Source organism: Sorex fumeus, unplaced genomic scaffold (genome assembly GCF_029834395.1).
Source record: "Sorex fumeus unplaced genomic scaffold, SorFum_2.1 ptg000051l, whole genome shotgun sequence".
Taxonomy (NCBI): domain Eukaryota; kingdom Metazoa; phylum Chordata; class Mammalia; order Eulipotyphla; family Soricidae; genus Sorex; species Sorex fumeus.
The window spans coordinates 22,451,622-22,473,742 of NW_026606108.1; the positions used below are offsets into that span (position 1 = coordinate 22,451,622).

The 22,121-nt window shown below is 41.3% G+C and overlaps 1 protein-coding gene across 3 annotated transcripts in view; it reads left to right on the forward strand.

Moving 5' to 3' along the window:
- Positions 1-22,121, forward strand: part of SNCAIP (synuclein alpha interacting protein) — a 172,968-nt gene that overhangs the window by 118,212 nt on the left and 32,635 nt on the right. For all 3 annotated transcript variants that reach the window (XM_056124695.1, XM_056124694.1, XM_056124696.1), the window contains exons 4-6: positions 8,481-9,340; positions 11,361-11,540; positions 15,952-16,065. In XM_056124695.1, coding sequence (XP_055980670.1) covers positions 8,481-9,340; positions 11,361-11,540; positions 15,952-16,065 — 1,154 coding nt within the window. The remainder of the gene's footprint in view (positions 1-8,480; positions 9,341-11,360; positions 11,541-15,951; positions 16,066-22,121) is intronic.

The window sequence follows — 22,121 nt, forward strand, 5'->3', positions numbered from 1 at the left end:
ACAAAGTCCAGGTCATCTGCCACCACTTATTACAGAACCTGTAATGTTTGCAATATGAGCGTTCGTTACCCCTCACAGTGGATGAAGGGAACTTCTGACTCTTGTATTGACTCTTCCCTCTTCTGCTGTACAAACAGAATGAATGAATTTTGGGAGAACTTAAAAGGTATGTTTTTGAAGTTTTCTAGGTTTTAAGGGGCTATAGCTGGGGAATATTGTATTATTGTGTATAGTGTATTGTTGAAAATATTTAAAAGCAAGTATCCATTGCGTTTAGTAAGTCATCCATTAAGTTTCTCATGAAATGTAGAATTTACTTCATTTTTCATAGCAAATAGTACAAAGAACTATTTTATCATAAAGACATGCCCCCTTTCTTTCTTCTCTTATGCTCAAAGCTAATATCTAATAAGGACACATTAACTCCATATTTAGAACTAGAATAAATGGGCAATTTGGGAGCAGCATTGACGTTCAGTCTTGAAAATTAGATCCACCATTGCAATAGCAAACTGTACATTATCTTCCTAAGAAAATACTAATTTATCAGTCCTAAGAGCCAAAGAGTTGTTCTGTGTCAGCAATCAGCTTAGCCTCATAATTATAAATTTCTGAGGATCTGTTGAAAGACATGGATCCAGAAGAATTATATGTTTCATACTGAGTCACTCAGAATAAAAAGCCCTGTTATTTGTAGACATTCCATGTAGTCAGTGAAATTAAGAAGTGGACCAGGTCTTAGCAATCATGCAGTCTGATCTCTTTATATTACAGATGAGGAAATCAAGATGTATTGTAGGAAAACTAGGAAAATATTTCAATATGCAGCACATCTTCTACTTGTCTGAAAATATTCAATAGCTCATTAACTCTATCTTTGAAATACTCAACACAGTTACACATGCCCCAAATGTGGCAGGAATGGTCCATTTTTGATGACTAGATTCATCTTGATTGACTCTACTTTGCATCTTTAGTCTGGATAAGGAGTTCCCCAAACTTACTTTTCCTACTTCCCCCCTACAGAAACAAAATTGCTCAGCATTCCCCCTAGAAATCTACCTTTTCCAAGAAAATAGAAAATACCCCCTCACTCCCAATTGCCTTCCTAGATCTGGATGTTTCTAGCACCCATGGAGGGTGGGTGGTTCAATCACTTTGGGCAAAACTAGTCTAGCATATTTCTTCTTTCTTTTTTCCTTTTCCCCATTACATTTCTATCCTCTCCCCTTCTGCCTTCCTCTCTTTATTTATGCGCTCATTCAAATATTTTAACCACTGAGGTTCAATATCTTGGATACATTGAACTAGAGAATGGGCTGGTTCCAAACGCCAGCAGATTCATGAGCAAACTTTGCCTTTAAGGAACTCTCCACGGAGGAAGTGAGACAGACACAGGAGCATTGATAGTTGCAACAGAGCTTTCTAATGCCTGACCCAAGTCCAGACAGATATTACCAAGGCTCTGAAATTCAAGAGCAACCACACTCTGGAGGAGTTAGAGGAATTGCGCCAAAGAGGTCAGAGCTGAAGGGAGTTATCTCCAATGGGCCACAGAGAGAAGACAGTTCATCCAACAAGACCATTGGAGAGGGACATTCACCCAAAGACAGTGCTAATAAAGAACACGTATGTCCAGAAAAGCTGAGTTTAGCACTGGAGGTACATAGAAAAATCAATAATGTGGGAAATGAGAAAATATATGGGGACTGAAGAGATATTATAGCAAGTGGCTAACCCAGGTTTGCTTCCCATCACTACATATGGTCTCCCAAGCACCACCAGGATTGACCCTTGAGCACAGAGTCAGATGTGGCCTCCACATGTTTTTTAAAAGGGTTTTGTTTGTTTTGCCAGACTTCATAGTGCTCAGGGCTTTTTCCTACCTCTGTGCTCATTGATCATTCTTGTAATGCTTGGAAGACCATATGTGGTACCAGACATCAAACCCAAGTTGACTACTGTCACTGTCACTGTCCTCCCATTGTTCATCGATTTGCTCGAGCGGGCCCAGTAACGTCTCCATTGGAGACTTTGTTGTTACTGTGTTTGGCATATTGAATACATCACGGGTAGCTTGCCAGGCTCTGCCGTACTACCTCTCCATATATTTTTAAAAGAAATTAATATTAATGACAGTATTAAAGAATTTAGCTCCTTTCTTGAAAGCCAGGGTTTCCCTTAATAAGTGAGTGTGTTATATAGAAAGTCTGTTATTTTGGCTCTTCCCTTTAACCACTTAAATTCCGGGTAGTTTTACAAGAGTTTGGTTTTTAAAAATTAAGGAGACTATCTATGGTTTAGAGGGCAAAAATTTACACCTTTCAAAAATGTTCTTTACTACATCATGCCCACCACCCAAATCCCAGTTTCCTCCCATGCAGCCCAGTGGACCTCCACTGCTTGGTAACCTCAGTTCTCCCGCCAGAGTCAAGGGAGTGAGTTTCCATTTCGCTTTGTTTCTCTCTATTGCACATGTGAGTGAGATCATTGTCATTCTGCTTCTGACTTAATTTCATTAGCACGACCCCCTCCAGTTCCGTTCATATTGTAGCAAAAGTCAAGATTCTTTCTTTTCTTATAGTTGAATAGTAATCCATTGTCTATGTACTGTATCTTCTTTAACCACTCAACTGCCATTGGTTACTTTAGATTGTTTCCGAATCATGATTATTCTTGTAAATCACAATGTGATGAATATAGGCATGAATTTATATTTATAAATTAAAATTCTTGTGTTCTTCAGCTGGGCTGGATCAATAGCACAGTGGGTAGGGTGTTTGCCTTGCATGCAGCTGACCCGGGTTTGATTCCTTCATCCCTCTCAGAGAGCCCAGCAAGCTACCAAGAGTATTCCACCCGCACGGCAGAGCCTGACAAGCTCCCCGTGGTGTATTCGATATGTCAAAAACAGTAACAACAAGTCTCACAATGGAGGTTACTGGTGCCCACTCGAGCAAATCGATGAACAATGGGAAGACAGAGCTACAGTGCTACAGTTCTTCAGCTTGATAACTAGGAGTAGATTTGGCGAATCATATGATAGTTTTATTTTTAGTATTTTTTTCAAATATATATATTCTATTTTCCCTCAGCACTGATCCAATTTACATTCCTTTTTCTCTCTACCCCTGCCAACACTATGCAGCCTGCTTTTATTTTATGTATTTTTAAATTAAACTTAATGTCAGTGTTGTAAACTGAATACCAATATCACCTGCAGAAAATCCAAGGTCCTCATTCATGTAAATGGGTCGAATAGAAAGTACTCTGATCCTTAGCTTACAAAAGTCTCTGAACCTAAGGTCTATAGTCTCTCTTTATTTTACCAGGAAGCTGTTTATTTTGGAGAAGAGTTCAATTTCTCATCATGCCAATAGTAGATTCCTTCAGTTAATTCTTGGGAAGAGAGTTGAAAGCTGTAGAGCTTGTTCACTTTAAGTCAGTGGAATTTAGTGTGGTTCCTGGAGCTATCTTGAACACTGCAGGAGTTCACACCCCACTTATGGGGAAGCATTGTTTCAAGGAGTACAGAACCCTCTGAGCTTAGTGATGAAAGCATATCTGAGCTATTTGAAGAGGCATACTCTGGATTGGAAAGGGAGACCAAGAAAAGCAGAGACCCTTGCACAGGCTGGTAGGAAGGTTCTGAAGTGGTCTAGTCCCTATAACAATAAGAAGAGGAGAGTCCTAAATTGAGAAAAATTTAGGATGGGGCCACAGTATGTCTCGGTGTCTATGGCAGTGTTTCTCAAACTTTCTCTGACCTTGGCCCTTCTGATTTTGTTTCCTTCATTTGGTTCTCCTTTCTACCATTTGATCCCTTAGTCTTGTGCTGTGCCCTCCCTCCATGTGCATGATTTTTTAATTGTCCCTTGGAATATACTCAAGGATCATAAGAGAAATGCTAGGATAAAGGGATGAGGGGCAAGGTGAAGGAGAGAAAGCAGCACTGTCCTTCCATTCATCGATTTGTTCGAGTGGGCCCAGTAACATTGTGAGACTTGTTACTGTGTTTGTCATATCAAATACGTCATGGGTACCTTGCCAGGCTTTGCCGTGTGGGTGAGATACTCTCGGTAGCTTGCTGGACTAAGCTCAGCAATATATTAGAAACGTATTACTTTGGAAGAGTGTGTAAGTGATACTATGATCCAGACCAGATTTGGGAGGAATATGTTAAAGGGAGACAAAAGGGGTGAGATGAAGGAGGCAAGAGGGAATGTGTGTGGAGAATGAGAGAGAGAGAGAGAGAGAGAGAGAGAGAATTTGTGTGTGTGTGTGTGTGTGTTTGTGTATATGTGTAGAGGAAGGGAAGGGGAGAAGTCAACTGCCGTGAAGAGAGATAAGTTGCATGGGCTGGAAAATGCTCCAATTATAGCTACCTACACAATAAATACTTTTAGAATAACTGATTAAGTGTGGATAGTCAACAGGCAATTGAAAATACCTTGGTGGAGATGAGAAGTATTCCAGATGTCAGCTAGATTGAGGGATCAGCATGACCTATGGATCAGTCTCAAATACATTTCCATTTACCTGCTGACCATTTTAGAAAATCTGTGATGTGATCAGGTGGATAGGCTTAAGATCTCTTAGTCACATTTACTTTTATAAAAGGGCTGGAGTGATAGCACAGCGGTAGGGAATTTGCCTTGTGTGCAGCCAGCCCCGAGCCAGGTTTGATTCCTCTGCCCCTCTCGGAGAGCCCAGCAAGCTACCGAGAGTATCTTGCCCACAAGGCAAAGCCTGGCAAGCTCCCCCGTGACGTATTAGATATGCCAAACACAGTAACAACAAGTCTCACGATGGATACATTACTGGGCCCGCTCGAGCAAATCGATGAACAATGGGAGGACCGTGACCGTGACCGTGACTTTTATAAAATGTTAAAAATTAATCCATTTTATGTATATGCACAAATATATATATGTGTGTATATGTGTATATATATATGTGTGTATATATAGATATATATTTGAGTGCCATTGTTGCAACAGGAAAAAAGGTTTTGGGGTGGAAAAATGAGTGAAAATTTTTTATGGAATTCCTTAATTAAAAGTAAAAATTTTTCCAATCATTAATATCATGTTTCTTGTGTTATGCTTAAAATATTCATTCACCAGATTAGAAGAAATAAACTGAGTTGTGCCTTTTGTGTAATATAAATATGTACATATGTATGTGTGTGTATATATATATATATATATAAGCCCATTTGACACAAGTCTTTGATGTAGTAATCCTAAGCACATTCTGGTTAAGACCTGTTAAACAAGCTATTTTTCCTTGTACAGGAATTTACCCCGGCAGTCACAGTAGTCACAGGCAAAAACGCATGGATTTTACTCACCATAAAAAAAGAAAAGAGACATAGGCTTGAATGAGCCAACAGACAACAAACCCAATATTGGAGCCCCTTCTTCAACCCTTCTGTGAAAAGAAGTGTTTTCATAAGACTTAGACAGAATCTATTTCCATAGAATGTTCTTAATGGCTCCTGTCAGAACAAAACAGCTGGGGAGCATATGGTATCCATTTCCCTGTATCACTTGGAAAAAATTTCACATGTAAATAAAGCCAACATAAAAGAGTAGCCCTTTGAACCCACGACCTTTTACAATACATAAATATATTGGTACAATACATTCTTTGTATTGGCCCACTGTAATGGCACTAAATTTTTTATTACATCCTGAGATATGCATTTTTCAAGAAGTCTCCCTACACCAAAAAAAGAAAAATCAAGGTAATTGGCAATATTAACAAATAACATTCCTAATAATAATTATATATTTCAGAAATGTCAAGGAAAATATATCCCCACTCTGTTTGAAGCTTTTCAGAAAAATGAATGGATAAAAAGGAAGGTACATTTACATAGTATAAGTGTTCTCTCCATTATCTTTCTGCTCTTTTTAAATCAGTAAGCATGTGTTCTTGAAAGGGAGAAAAAACTTGGCAGAAACTTCTGGCAGAGGTTACTTTTTCAGAGCTTCATGTTTTTTAGGGAGAAAAGGACATATAAAAATATAAAAACTTTTCAATGTATAATGGACCAAGTGGAATTAGTCTTTGCCTTTTCATATTTACATTTCATAAATAACTTGAGAAAACCCAGCTCTTCTGGGTGATTATCACTCCCTTAAGTTTATTAACAGAACTTTTGTCCCCTGTGAAATTGAGCTGTAAATCCCTCAGATGGATGCACTTTGGGCATTTAAAAAGAGATTTAATGACTTGTGCAAAGTGAGATTCAAATTCAAATACTATTATTTGTTAATTGTCTACTCTGTGCCAAATTCTGTGTACAACTCAGAAACAGAGCTAATAAAAGGGAAGAGAAACAGCAGCTTAAAACCATCTTGATACCTTCTTTTTCTTCTGGAATATCCCTTGTTAATACCTGTGCCTTCCTGAACAGAATCCTGTTCCCTTCACAGTGCATTGCTTTTCTTCTTCCAAAATGTCAGTTAGGAGTCAGAAAGCTAGTTCAGGGTTTAAAGCACTTATCTTGCAAAAGTAGATGCCACTTAGATTTCCTGCACTACATATGCTCCCCTGAACACAGAGCCTAGAATAAGCCCTAAGTCCAGAGCCTGGAAGAAGACAAAAAAAGGCTTAAAAAGCTAGAGCAAGAAAGACTTTAAGGGGCATCACTTAAGTGCAGATCCTCCAAAGTCCACACAAAACAGTGGTCCATTTTAGAAATGAGCCCACTGAGACAGATATAACATTAAGGCTTAGAACTTAGACAGTTTGTAGAGCTTCTATGAATCATTTTACAAAACACCCTCACAAGAGGAAGAATGACCAAATGGTCTAAATTCAGGGAACTTTTGATATCTTGTATGCTAATTTCACCCCAAGAATCATGCTTGCTTAAAGAGATCCAGACCTGAGTGTACCCCCATCTCAAGCTCCTTCTTTCTTGAGTTATGCTCAATAACAAAGAACAAAAATAGGTGCTTTTGAGATACCCACTTCCCACCTGCCTTTGTTCCAGAAGAGGAGCCATAGGTGGACTCCTTGGAAGACAAGTCCCCAAATTTCATCTCCCTGATAGAGGATGGCATGAATGAATTGGAAGGGTGTAGAAATCCAGAAATTAGTTGTCTGCACACCTTTTCAAGGGTTTCAGGTAATTGGGGTATCCCAGAGAAGAAGTCAATGGCTGGGTACCCTGGTCTCACTATGAGAGGTGGAATGGGAAGCCTTTCGCATGAAGCTGAATGAAGAGGAGATAGTTCTTATCTCTTCCTCCAGATGTGTATAGCTCTTTCACTTTAAACTTCATATCAGCCAACGCCCCCTACCACCAAATACCTATCTTGTATGCTGAGTAAGAAAAAACAACTGCTTTTCCTGCCTCGCCTTCCCTTTGCAGCATCCAGCCCTCCACTTGATCTCCAGCTTCCCCAACAACAGACAGGGCAGGTTTAGAGCAGACCTAACCCTTTGATTCCCTTTCCATTCTCTTTGTTATGATAATCAGGGTTCCAGTGTTTGGGAGTACTTCTTACACACTTAGTCACAGTGCTCAACAGGGCTGGCACACTTATATCTAGTGCACACACAGATGCCTCTCCACCGGGATTGCACTCTACATATGGGCCAGTGCTTGGGATCCAACTCATGGCTCATACCTACAAGGTAGGTATTCGACACTGACCTCTCCCCCTGGGCTCACAGCCTTTACTTTTAAATAGCAAGTTCTGTTGTGAAAAGTTAAGGCATGTAATTGGCGTCTTGTATACTAGAGAAATGTGAATTACCCAGAAAGTATAGTTGACTAGGCCCCTCATTCTATAGTCAGGGGGAGCTGAGTGCATTGGTTTTCTCCCAGGGTTTAGACAGCTCCTAAACACTTGATCCCTTTCTCTTCTTTCCCTGATTTATCTATGAAATCACCAAGTGATCTACTCAGCCAGATGCTGTTGTAGTTTGCCTAGTGTTAGATAGTTGTGCCCAATAGCCTTCTTTCTCTGAGGTCTCTCAGTCTTATGGAGTACACACCCGTGTGTGTATGCCTTCATGTGCACATGTGTGTGTGTATGTGTATGTGCATCATTCTTTCCCTACTTAAGTGAGGATGTGCCTTTCTCTTAGGGGGTTCATCCACCAGATCTGCTTTGCAGTACAGTGAAAAGTGTTGGAACAGTACTGGAGAGATGTGACTAATCAGGGGAGAACCCTTGCTATCTAGGTCTGTTCTCATCATTCTCCTGCAGAGACCATTCTTTCCACTGAGTTCACTTTAATATATCACTGTAATATTTGAGACAATATAAGACAGCTTTCCTTTCTCAGCACCCCTTTTCAGTGGTGAGTCTGAACTGTTAAATTTCCAGAGGAAAGTTCTCTCTGAGTTGTCCCTTTGCCCTGGGCCCAAGGAGACCAGTGTATGTCTCCCTAGAGTATCACGATATCACCAGTGTCTCTGTGCAACCATCTCCTCTCTATGTTGGCTTTCTCCACAGTTTCCAACTCTAGCTGGACCTGCGGGGTCTCCACTCTCATTACCAAGCCCACTGGCATCGCTGACGTCTACAGCAAGTTCCGGCCCGTGAAGCGCGTCTCTCCACTCAAGCACCAGCCCGAGACCCTGGAGAGCAATGAAAGTGATGACCAGAAGAACCAGAAGGCAGAGTACCAGAAAGGAGGAGGTTCCGAGTCTGCCCCCGAGCCTGAAGAGCTCAGTCCCGGAGACAGAGAATGTGGTCTCCCAAGTAAAAGCACAGAGCCCAGTGTATTGCTGGGTGAGCTGGAGCATTATGATCTGGACATGGATGAGATTCTGGACGTGCCTTACATTAAATCCAGTCAGCAACTTGCCTCTCTTCCAAAGGGGACTTCAGAAAAACGAATTTTGGGTCTCTGCTCCACTGTCAATGGCCTTTCCAGCAAAGCCTGCACCCAGGGAAGCACTGAGAGCTCACCATCCGGCCTGGCGCCTTTCTGTATTCTTTCTCCTGTGGCCAGTCCTCACCTAAGAAAGGCCTCATCCCTCAGCCGAGACCAGCAGAAACTCCCTGATGGGGAACCTGAGGGCTCCCCTTCTGTGGGGAAGTGTGGTTCTACACAGGAGCCTGAAAATCAGAATAGGGACTTCTTGAATAAGACCTTTAATGACCCCCAGAATCGAAAAGGTGAGACGTCGATGCTGGACTGCCAGCTCAGGTCCTTCCTGATGCCATGCTCATCTGTGGACCCCAAAACTGAGGAGCAGGTGGGTGGTGTGAAGTGGGCCAGTTCCCAAGGCCCAGAAGAAAGAAATGAGTGTCTGAAAAAAGCCAAAAGCATCTTAAACATTGTTAAAGAAGGACAAATCTCTCTCCTGGTAAGTAGGAGTTTGTGTCACAAGGAGTGTAATAATAATATCAGACACCCTAATTTTATCAACTTCATGTGTTGACAAAAGAATTATGAAGCATCTGTTCCACTTATTTCACTTCATGGTTGTCTTTAGCTGGATGTGACTTGGAGTTTGGTAGGTTTGGTTTAGTTTGGGTTCACAGCCTGCGATGCTCAGGATCTCCTATCTCTGTGCTCAGAAATTGTTCCTGGTGGTACTGGGAACCAAACCCAGAACTTCTGCATGCAAAGCATGTGCACTGGTCCTTTGAACTGTCACCCCAGCCCCTGAATTTTAAAATAAAAACTTAGGAGGTTAATTCAGTGAAAACAAGTGACTATCAAGAGAAATGTTTCTCTGTTTGAACTTTGTATGAATTCAATGAATAAAGACACTTAATAATAAAACAGAAACAAAACAAAGAAAGCCCAGCCCTTTCTTGAGCTTAATGTCTTTCTGCTTTTCACATGGTTCTCACCCCCCTTTCACTCATTTGTGGGGATGTCACTTTCTTGTGGAAGGGGGTCTGCCAAATTCATGAACAGAGAGGCTTCTGTTTTATCCTGATCATTATTCAGAAGAGTTGGACTAGCATGTTGGACAGAGATAGAAACTTACCCTGGAGCCTGATTGCCCTCTGACCCCTGTGGAGATTTTTCCTTAGTTCCAGCTCTGCATGTCTTGGGAGCCTAAAGTAGCTTTTCCAAAGACTCTAGACATAAATAAGATAGTTTAAGAAAAGTCTGTTCTGTTTAGGCTCCCAGAGAGCTGTTCTGAAATCACTCCCTCTGCATTGTTCTTTTTTGGCTTCCAGACTTGGATGGAACAGCAGCAAGCCTGGGCTGATACTATGATGTTCATTAAAGTCTCATTCAAGAAAATACTATCCTATCTTGGCTGTGCGGTTCCACTTAGGCTGAAACCTTGTATAACTAACTACTATGTGCTTGGCCCGGTATCACAAATTTTCTTATATGATTGACCAATTTTTCTAAATCTTTTTATTTTTTGTCCCTTTTAAAAATATCTTTTCATGTATCCTAGTGTAGACTCTTTCCATTTGTTTGGTTCGTCCTGTTTCTGTTTGCTTCTTTCATGCCCCTCAATGTTGCATGTTTCTCCAAGGATAACTCCTTTTGAGTTCACCCAACAGTCTCCATCTGCTGCTAGTTGCAAAGGACAAAACTTCACCTGTAAGGGGCAGCTTCTAAATGACCTCAGAAGTTAGTTTGGAGTGGGGAGGGAAAGAAGTATCCAGAGGTATCCCTGGAAGCACTAGTAGCAACAGTGCTCTGAGGGCTTCCAGTCAAAATCAGTTCACTGCTGAAGACAAAGTGGATGGTTGAGAGCAATTGTTCATTCATTCACCTTAAAGAGCAACACGTGGAAGCTAGCTATGTTCACCACTATACACCAAATAAAAATAAATAAATAAATAAATAAATAAAGGAGCAACATGTGGGATGGGAGTGGGGTGGGGGGTGTTGTTCAGAACTTGAAGGCTAGGGACCTGGAGAGTACAGCCTTGCACATGGCCGACCCGGTTAGATTCCCAGCATCCCATATGGTCGCTGAAGCACTGCCAGTAGTAACCCCTGAGCATTGCTAGGTGTGACCCAAAAAGCAAGCAAACAAACAAACACACAACAACAACAACAACAACAAACAGAACTTTGCAGCTGTGTAGAGAAGCAGGCAGGGAGTGTGCCAGATGCTGTAACCATCCTCGCAGTGTTTTCCAAAGCCAGTTGGCACCTCCGCAGGTTCCTGACCTAGCCCTACTGCATGCCTTGCCTCACTCCTTTTGAAAACTCACATCCTTAAGCAGATGAATGATACCCAAAACATAGCAATGAAAATAAACCATAAGCACTCGTAGCAAGGAATTCTGACTTTTTTAAGCTCCCCATGGCCACCGCTGGAGTTTCAGAAAGGTCATTCTCCTTTGTACTCCCACACCTCACTTTGACTTACACAAACTTTTCTCATCTTGCTGTTTGTACAGCCACACCTCGCTGCCGACAACCTAGACAAAATTCACGACGAGAATGGAAACAATCTCTTACATGTCGCAGCATCCCAGGGACATGCTGAGTGTCTGCAGCACCTCACTTCTTTGATGGGAGAAGATTGTCTCAATGAGCGGAATGTCGAGAAACTGACTCCAGCAGGCCTGGCCATCAAGGTGACTAGTGGGCAGTGGACTTTGCGGAGCTCCAGGCTGGGGTTCTCTTTTTCCAGGATTCCTAGTGATCTATAGCAGTAGCCTTCAAGCACCAGCCTATGGGTCAGTGTCAGTCCTCAGTGTAGAAAGGTTGAAAACCACTGGTCTACTGTTGTGATTATAACTGTGTGTAACTGCCAGTCCATCGACCATAGGCAGGTTAGGATCCACAGGTATTACAAATAAAGGTTGAAGGACTCTGAGTTTTACAGTGTCAGAACAAGGTATAGGGGAGGGGGAAGAGGGAAACGAGGGACATGCCAAGCAAACAGCACAGAAGCATATTACTTTTAGAAGATCATTTCAGTCTCCAACTGACCTGAGAGTGTAAGATTTTGACTTAGAAAGCAGTGGCCCATCAGATAAGCTGGTGAAGCTCATCATCCAGGGGGTTTTAAGAATTTGTTATCCAGGTGAAGGCAGTTTAGGGTCTTAACCACACCTGGTGTTCTGAGGCCGTCGTTTCCTAAATGTGAGTATAATGAGCAAGGTAAATGAGGAAAAAGTGTGGCTTTAGGGCTGATGGCACTCAAGAGTATTTCAGATAATATAGTGGGCTTCTAATGGTTCACATTTGAAGTTTAAATGTCTCTAGGATTAGTTATTTGCAAGATTAGTGCCAAGTTTGAGCTCAGCTCTTGCAGACCAAGGTGTGTTCTATATGTCAAAAACTACAGAAAACCATGGTTCTTTACAGCACACAGTGCCTCTGTAAAATATAGCACATCTCCAGGAGTGTAGATATAATACTCAAGTTACTTTTAAGATCTTTGGTAGATAAATGTGGAATTTAGTCTTATTTATTAAGAAGCCAGAAGTGAAGTTCAGGAAAATAAAACACATGTATGCTTCTGCAAATGTACTTTTCGTTACACAACAGTCACAGCTTCTAAAAGTTACATAATGATAACCATAATTTTTAGAAATTTACTAGGAAAAGCTGATAGTTAAAAATTCTTGTGAATTAATTCACTGGAGAACAAGTTACATTTGAAAAACAAGTAATGGCTTGCCTGCGTCTACTATATCTTATATGCAAATATGAGTTCTTATATATTTATTTTTTCCCTCTTTTATTTTTGTAGTCGTGCTTGGAGGAAGCTATTCCTAGTGGTGCCCAGGGGATCATACGGTTTATATATTAAACAGTTGTTTTATATTTTAACTTTACTCAATAGGTTATTTAGAAGATATAAGAAAAAGTTGGGTAAAACTAGAAATGAGAACTGAGTAGATATTTTCTTTACATTGTGAAGGCTGCTTTGTTATATTAAGAGATGGAGTACAGGAAGGCACCAGGAAGAAAAAGAAATCAAGTGTGAAGTCAAGGTTCTGCATAGCCTATCTCAGCAATGCTCACACACCACCAGGCACTATGGTAGATGCAAGCAGCATAATCAGGCATAGTATCTAAGGAGTTGAGAGCCTGGTACACAAGGCAAGATGTTGTCAGTGACTCAAATGTAGGATGGGAAATCCCAATATCTTCCAGGATGGGAAGATAGTGTTTGTGACTGATCATCATCAGGCATGGGTCTGTGAGGTATAACATTCTCTTGCAGTATCAATAACCATTGTCATTTCTTGCAATATCATTGATACTACTGTAGTATTTATAATATCTTTTTCTCATTAATGTTGTATTTTGAATGTATCCCTTATGGTTGGATCAAACAGTGATTTCTTATTTACGTACTTTGTTGCTTCTTTTGCTAAAGAATCTTAGGAATAGGACAGTTCATAAGAAACTCTGAGCCATTCAGCCAGCCATAGGGATACACTCATCGTGTCTATGTTAAGTGTTTTCTCAATCTTCTCCTGTTGGGGTTGCCATTATGAATCAGCCTTTTGGACCAGAAAAATAGTACAGTGGGTAGGGTGGTTGCCTGGCTCAATCCCCAACACCATAAATGGTCCCTGAGCATTGCCAGGAGATATCTTTGAGCACAGAACCAGGAGTAAGCCCCAGCACTACTGGGTGTGACCCCAAACTGATCTCAAATAAAAACAACCCAGGTCTGCTTTCTGTTTGTTTTAATGAAGGGGAAAATGTCTATATGACCCAAAGGCTCTGTTTATAGATTTGAGGTCTCTGGTTGATCATACTTCTGGACATTGATTAGAGAAGTGAACAGGGTTCTCTGTTCTATCAGCTGGCCTAGAATGCATAAAAGCAGCACATGCAGACCTTGATAACAGGCATCGCCCCCCTTTTGGAAAACAGTCCCTGCGCGTGTCTTCCCCCAGTCCTTTCAGCATGTTTAGATAGCATGAAGGAGGTCAGGGGTGTTCTAAGAAACCATCATTCTCTCCTTTTAGGACCTTGTTTTGAACACAGTAACTGATCAGTGCTGTTTCACCTCATTAAACACAGTTCTCAGAGTCCCACTGGCAGGAAAGACAAGCAGACATGGTCCAAAAGGGTAGAATTTGGTTGGATAATATGACTTGGCTGACAGGAAGCAGACTTGGAGATAAGGTATCAAATAAAACGATTACCTGAGAAAAGGGCCTTACCAGTCAAGCTAAGTCAGAACCTCTCTCCTCCCACCCTTAAACTCCTTTAAGGGGAACATGAGATCTTGAACTTTTGGGGGAACCTAACCCTCGATCGTGTGGGATTTCAGGGCCTGAATTAGAGTTCTCTGGGAAGGGTTCAGCAAAGTAATTGGAAAGAAATATTCTGGTTTCTTTCTTTATTGCCAGGTGGGATGTGAGAAGCACATTGTATCAGTTTTCCTTTCATCCTGGTAGGGAATACTTGGCATGCTCCAATTGTGTGATTTAAGGAGAGTCTCCAGTGAAGATACATAACACTGAAAAGTGGATGGTGTGTAGAGGAACCCATAAGGCAGCATCCTGGGTCAGTGACAACTAGATACAGATGCCCTCTGACAGAAAGAGGGCTGAAGAGATGCATTGCTGGACCTCTGACTTGGAGTCTCAGAGAACAGCATTGGGGCTGCAGGAACCACAAAACTCAGTCTTATTTCTTGGCCTTCTGTTGTTGCTCTGCTCCAAGCAAGCACAGCCAGAATGGGGCGGGGGGAATGGGGAGATGGGGTGAGGGGAGTTAGGAGATGCAGGGAGCCAACCCCTACAGATCATGTTTCCTGAGCAGAGAGGCAGGAGAGAGAATCTGAGTGGGGACACCTGAAGTTATTCAGCACGTACCTGACCATGCCAATAACCCAAAGTGCAGAGAATAACCTCAGTGTGCAAATTTTGGTTACAGGTGACTACCTGAAGTTCTATTGATCCGAACAGTAGTCCATGAAGGAAGAGCATGGTACCTCCTCTGTCTTGATAGAGGAGTGTGCCTGAGTCCCCCCTCCCCAAGAGTAACGTTTTCTATGGTGCTGAGACTCCATCTGTGTAAATAGGAAGGCAGTTGAGTGACTCATTTATCACACAGTTATTGGGAGCACCTCAGAAAATATTCTGATACTAGACAAGTATATGTTTTCAGTAAGTTTGCACACTTTGACTCATTTAATTTTCTTAGTTCATTTTTAAGAGATGGTTACTGCTCTCCCAGTTATTTCAGAGAAGAAAAATATTGAGTATCTGAGAAGAGCGGTCAGCATGCTCAGATCTTGGAATGAAGTGGTGACTTAAGGATTTTAATCCATTCTGAACTGTGGGTCTCAGCTACTAATTTATGAATTACAAACTATATTCCTGCAATGTGATCTCAACACAGGCCACAGGAGCTATTGGTGCCAGGAAGTTCAGGGCAAGAAGGTAGCATTTGAGTCAGGATAGTGGATTTTTCCTCCTATCTTTCTTTGGGAATCCCAACATTTGAGTTCTTAAATTTAATGAATAAACAAATTGTGTGATATTCACACCATGGGATAGTTTTCAGAACTAAAAGCAGGAATAAATTACTAAAGAAGTCAGTAGCTTGGATGAATCTCAGAGACATTTATGATGAGTGAGAGAAGTCAGAGAGAGGAGTATTCTGTTGTGATAAAATCATATCCCAGATCTAGTAAGGCAAAAGAGACTGAGAACAAAGAAGTAAAAGTGTTTAAGGAGGGAAGGTAGAAAAGTTATTTGTAAATTGTAGTCGAAAAAGTAAATGTTTATCAAAATTCATTGAACCACACTTAAAATATTTCATGTATGCAAATTATACCCCAGTAAAGTGATATTTAAGTTGCTTGGAAATCACAGAGAAAAATCACATGTCAGAAATATTCCAAGTGACACATTTTTATTACCAATAAATTAATCCCTCTATAAAAGTCAAAATTCATGTATTTTCCTTGCTTGGAAAAATGACTACCTAGAAGCTGTCTTTTAAAAACCGGAATTATATTAAATTTATTCTTTTGAAAAATTTCTTTTTTTAAATGAAAAAATGTAGAATGGTCAATTGGAGTGCGTCCGCTGGATGGTGAGTGAAACTGAAGCCATTGCAGAATTGAGCTGCTCGAAGGATTTTCCAAGTCTTATTCATTACGCCGGTTGCTTTGGCCAGGTATGAAGACATTTTAATTATGTTCCCTTTATGTGCTCTATAGTCTAACTTGAAAAATAATTTAAGTCACTCAAAATTCAAACTTAGAATTTACCAAGCATAATATTCAGAGATTTATAAGCAATGATATTTATTATTGCATTTTAATTTTAAAAATGGTGACCCAAATATCCCATGATAAAATATTGAATAAACATGACACCACATCTACTTGATGGAATCTCACAGGAAAATTCTCATTATGTAATATTAAATTAAAAACTATTCTTGTGATTTGGTACCAATTTTGAACTTTGGAGAAGAAATGGGTAAGAAAATCTTGAAGAAACCATGCCACATTATGTTTATAGTAGTTATCCCCTGGTAGAGTGTCAAGTCATTTGTGTGTATGTGTATGTTTCACGTAGTTCCTCCAATAAGTTCTTCATGCTGTTGTCAGAAGAAAAAGTAATAAATTTTCTTGAAGTAAGCATTAAAAATAAAAATGTTAGTGTTTGATAAAAGCCACCACCATGCTGAGACCACTCTCCACACACATGAAGGTACTGGCAGAGGAACAAAGGCATGCAGATCCCAGGGCTGAGATCTCCAAGACCCAGAGAGTATAAAACCATTCGCGGCCGCGCGACATCTTATTATGACATCTCATTCCTACTTTGACAAACTGGCAGGCTACCAAATGTAGCCTGCCCACACGGCAGAGTCTGGCAAACTCCCTGTGGCGTACCCAATATGCCAAATACCAGTAACAATGATGGGTCTCATTCTCCTAAAGAGCCTTGAATATAATCTCAGGGCTAGGATGGAGGAGATGTTCCTGGGGCCTGCTCGAGGCAATCGACGAATAACAGGATGATCTGTGATCTGTGATAAAAGAAGTACCTCTCTGTTAAAGATGAATGAGTCCACTAGTTGATTCTGTCTCCGGCCAACAACCAGTGTCTCCATCAGGAAATCCGAGTGAGCAAAAGGTGCTTAACATCACAGGCAGAGAATGGTATAAACAATCAGCCCTAATCATCCCTTTGAGTGTTAATTGTCTTTTTTAAAATCTGAGAACCATAAAATATCCATATAGTCTTAATGTAAAGAAAGCCATAACTGTTCGAAATAGATTTTATATATTTTTCTGTGGCAATAGAAATAACTTCTTATGCATATAATTATATATCCTTTGGCTTCACAAACTTTTCCAACTCAGTAAATTATGGTGTTGTCAATAAGCAAATAGAGTTTTCTCAAGCACAAAAATCTTGAATTCAAACAAGTAGACTTGAAGAATATTACCCCTCTCTTTCTTTAGTGGAACTTGTCTTAAGTGTAAGTTTATTATATGCCAAGGTCAGCTGTCTCTGTGTTGAAATATGTTTCCTAGATGCACTAGCATCATGCCTTTGGATTTTGTATATATCCTCTAACTTACAACAACTATTAGATTCTGTTGTTTTATTCCCCACAGAGACAAAGAGAGGAAATTAAGAGACACATGATCTAAGGTTTGTAAGAGCAAACTCTAGATCTCGGTTCGACTTGGGTCCTCTTACCTCTGGGCCTGATCTGTTTTGTCTGTATCCGTGTAGATTATTCATATAGTTTGTTTATATATAGCTGAAGAAAACACTGTATAATTTAAACCTGAAATGCATTCTGACACTTGGAGCATCTCACACAGCCCATTGATGAATGAGCTGTGTGCAATACTTCTTTTAAATTGATGAGGGAAAAATATACTACTATAGAACAGAGGAAAGAGAAGGTAAAGGTAAAGGTAAAGGCCCTCCCGTTGATCGTCGATTTGCTCGAGCGGGCCCAGTAACGTCTCCATTGGAGACTTTGTTGTTACTGTGTCTGGCATATAGAATACTCTCGGTAGCTTGCCGGGCTCTCCGAGAGGGGCGGAGGAATCGAACTCGGGTCGGCCATGTTGGCCGCTTGTAAGGCGAACGCCCTACCCGCTGTGCTATCGCTCCAGCCCTAAAAAAAGAGAAGGAAAGAGAAGGAAGAACAATTAAAATTTAAAACAGCTCCTGTCTTTAAATTAATTACTCCATTTTCAGAGGCTGGATAGATAGTGCAGGAGTTAAGGGGCTTGCCTTGCACATGGCAGACCCTGCTTCAATTGCCAGGCATTTGAACATTGCCAGGCGGCCCTGAAGGCCCCGGCACTGCAGGGTCCGAAGAGTCACTACATCTGAGAAATACCAGATGGGACCCCCTCCCAATAAAAATTTAATTGATTAATTTTTGTGTGTGGGGAGGGGTACAGCAGGTAGGGCATTTGCCTTGCATGCGGCCAACCCAGTTCAATTCCTCTGTCCCTCTTGGAGAGCCTGGCAAGCTACTGAAAGTATCCCGCCTGCATGGCAGAGCCTGGCAAGCTCCCCATGGCATATTCAATATGCCAAAAACAGTAACAACAAGTCTCACAATGAAGACATTACCGGTGCCCACTCGAGCAAATCAATTAACAATGGGAGGACAGTGCTATAGAACAGTGCTACAATTTGTGTGTGTGTGTTGTATGACTGAACCCCAGTGATGGTATCCTCCAAACAACTGTAATAGTTAATAAGCATTTGATGTTTGGCTCCTCCCCCACTTTTTTTAATTCTTTTGCTAAAAGGAAAAATAGAATTTTCAAATGATAGTAAGAATTTGGTCACTACAGAGATCAGATTCGATATAAAATAGAAATTTACTTATTCTCAAATTATCTAACCTTGTGTTTCCTATGTCTGATTTTATTTGCTTATGGAAAGCTTAATGAGGGACTTGAGCTGCCAATGGAAACACAATTTGGGTTGAATCCTCCAAAGCCTTGGAGAAAAGGATCACAGGGCTGTGCTGAGACTCATGAGTTAATGATTGTGTGGCCAATATTCTTTGCCTTGGGAAAGGCTGCTTATCTATGCCCTTTTCTTTATTCAGTATTCCCAGTGTGTTCTCATCATTTTGAAACTCAATAGACCAAAACAAAGAGGGTTCCCTTTCTGGGACTGGTTGGGTGCTAGTATGGGCTTTCTTGGCTGGACCCAAGGCAAATATGGAAATAACTGACCTCTTTGAAGAGCTGTGTGTCAAGCATTTGCTTCATGCTCATATCAGTCTTCAGGTTATTATTCTAGCTGATAAGCATTTTTAATGGCCTCAAGTCCAGCTCTGAGCTGGGCTGTCCAGTAGTGCCCTTAGGAGAACATTCCTACCTAAGTGGAAAACGCCGAAATCCATTAGAACAGAGATTTTTGTCCAGGCACCCTGTGTCCACCATGGCCATTTATGTAACAGATAACCTGTGGAGATGCTGAACTTGGAACCAGGACAAAGCTAATATTTTCACAAGGAATGCTGTTATTGAACAGTTCTCTAATGGATTCAGCACATGCAAGTTTCTCTCCATCAGGCAGACACTTGAGTGTGTTCTGGTTTTGTTTCTTCAATAAATACCCCTGGAAAGGATAGTGGGGAGGAAAATTCCTCTCATGGTTTATTTTAGTTGCCCTTTGCCCCCATAGAGATGCCTCAAGAAGAGGGTGCCTTTTGACACCTGATTTCTGTCCCTTTTCTTGTAAAAATGGATGTTAAAGACTCAGGTACCACAGGGTGAGGGGAATTGATTTTTCTCATCTTGACACATGAAGTCTCAGAGGAGGCAATTATTTCCTTGTCTGATCATGCAGAGAAACAGTCTCGGGGACAGTGAGGGAGACTTGCTTTGGGGAGACTGAGAATGAGGAGAGGGGTGTTTGTAGATGGGCTTGCTCAGTTGTACCAGGGAAGCAATGATGTTAGGAAAAGATTGAAGCCCAGCTGTCTGGATTCAAAGCTCCTTGCCCCTGTGTGATTTGGGCTGTTTCTTTGGAGCAGGAAGGTTCTCATGGTGTTTTGCAGACCAAAGATTTCTGCTGCATGGGACCTTCATCCTGGTTTGTGTTACTCACTGGCCTAGCGGCTTCTGTGATATGGTCAGCCTCAAACCCAGGATCATTGTGTTTCTAAATCCTTTTCTGCTTTTTGGTCAAGAGCTCTACTACAAAAACCACCTCCTTCATATACTGAACATGTATTAAGAGTATCTTTGCCTATACTGTGTTTGTTTGCTGTTTTGTGGGGGAGAATTGGGGGCCTGGGCTTAGTCCAAGTGATACTTGGTTAACCAGGCCCATGGTTCAATGCAAGGGCCCGAGAATGCAATGCTTCTCAGGCATAGCAGTGCTGAGGATTACTTGAGCCATCCTGATGTTTCTTGGAGGCCTTCAGGGATGCACCCCACAGTGCTCAGAGGATCATATGGTGCCAGGGATCAATCCGAGTCAGGGGCATGCTAGGCGTGTACCCTGACCACTATACTGTTTCCCAGACATTTGTTTGCCATTTTAAAGTTTGTCCTGAGACAGGCCATATGAAAAATAGAAAGAAAAAATTAAAAGACCAGTGAAGGTTTTTTTTTTTTTGAAAAAAAGAAAGACTCAGCACTTTCTATGGATGGTCTTGAACAGGCCTAGGCATGCTGATGAGGGCAGTGGTTCCACAGAGTTATATTCTTGTTTTTCCACAGTTTACTTTCAAAAGGGGAAATATTCCGTTGACTGTTGTTTCACCATCCTGGGGTGGAAATAAGTAAACAACACTGAAAGTGAGGCAATTGCAGATGAGAACAAAAGAAAAAAACTTGAATAAGCTTGAGTCTTTGTCTAGTGTTTAAGGATTGATTGCACTTTTGAAAAAGAACACCCAACACCCAGCTCCTACCAGCCTTTAAATGGATATAGACCATGGATATTTCATGGCCTCAGGGGGCCTGTGTTATTTCCAGAGTTGGATGCTTGGACCTGAGTACCTAAGGATATTCATGATCAGAAGACAATGGTCTTGACTCATGAGTTTGGTGCCAACACCAACTCTGGGTTTAAATTCTAGCCCTACCACTTACCAACTCAGTGTCCTTAGAGTCATTTACGTTTTAGAAAAGTAAGAAAAGATTCCTCTGAATTTCAATTTCTTCATATTTAAAATGGAAACAATAGGGACCTGATTGATAGTACAGCTGGTAAGGTGTTTTCCTTGCATGCTGCCAAACCGGGTCTGCCAAACCCACCAGGAATGATTCCTGAACACTACTGGGTGTGGGCCCAAGTCCCCCACAAGTAAATGAATAAAATGGAGAAAATAGAACATTAGGACTCCGCTGGAGAGATAGCTCAATAAACTGAGCACATGCTTTTTATATCAGAGGCCTGAACTTAGTGCCCAGCACCACCTGGTCCATGACCACTGCTAGGAGTGAATCCTGCGAGCACAGAGCTGGATGCAACCCCCAGCACCACCAGGCTACACATGCATAGTGCCAATTTTGGCAGACACTAGACAACTGTTGGCTATTTTGATCTTTGTATATCTTTCAATGAATTATTTTATTAAATAAATAAAATATTTATTGTCTGAGTTCATCGTGTTGACCAAGACCATCCATTGGAACTCACAGTTCCAGAAGGCCGAATCTAAATGTTGGACATGGGAGTAAAGGTTCCACAACAAAATTGACCACATCATATTCAATCGACGGTTTTGCCTGACCGATGTCACTGTTGTCCCAAAATTCCAAACGGAATCGGACCACCATCTCCTTCATGCAAAATTCTACTTCACAGAGCAGGGAGTAAAGTTTAAGAAGAGAACTCCCAGAATGACCACCAACTGGGACTATTGCAGCAACATGGGAAGATGTCATCATTGACAACATTGACGAGGAATACAATCGACTGGTTCAACACCTCCATGATTGTGAGAGGAATACCGAGAGAGATAGACACACACACACACACACACACACACACACACACACACACACAAATGCCTGTCTTCAAAAACTCTTGAGCTTATTCGCCAGCATGGCTTGGCGCATGCCTCAGACAACCACAAGCAATTGTCCGATCTCGCAAAGCAGTGCAGAGAAGCAATAAAGGAAGACCTCAAAGAGAGAAGAGCAGCAGTGCTGGCTGATGTGGCAGAAGCTGGGAAAAGCATTCACAACACCTGCCTGTCCTTCGCCAACTACA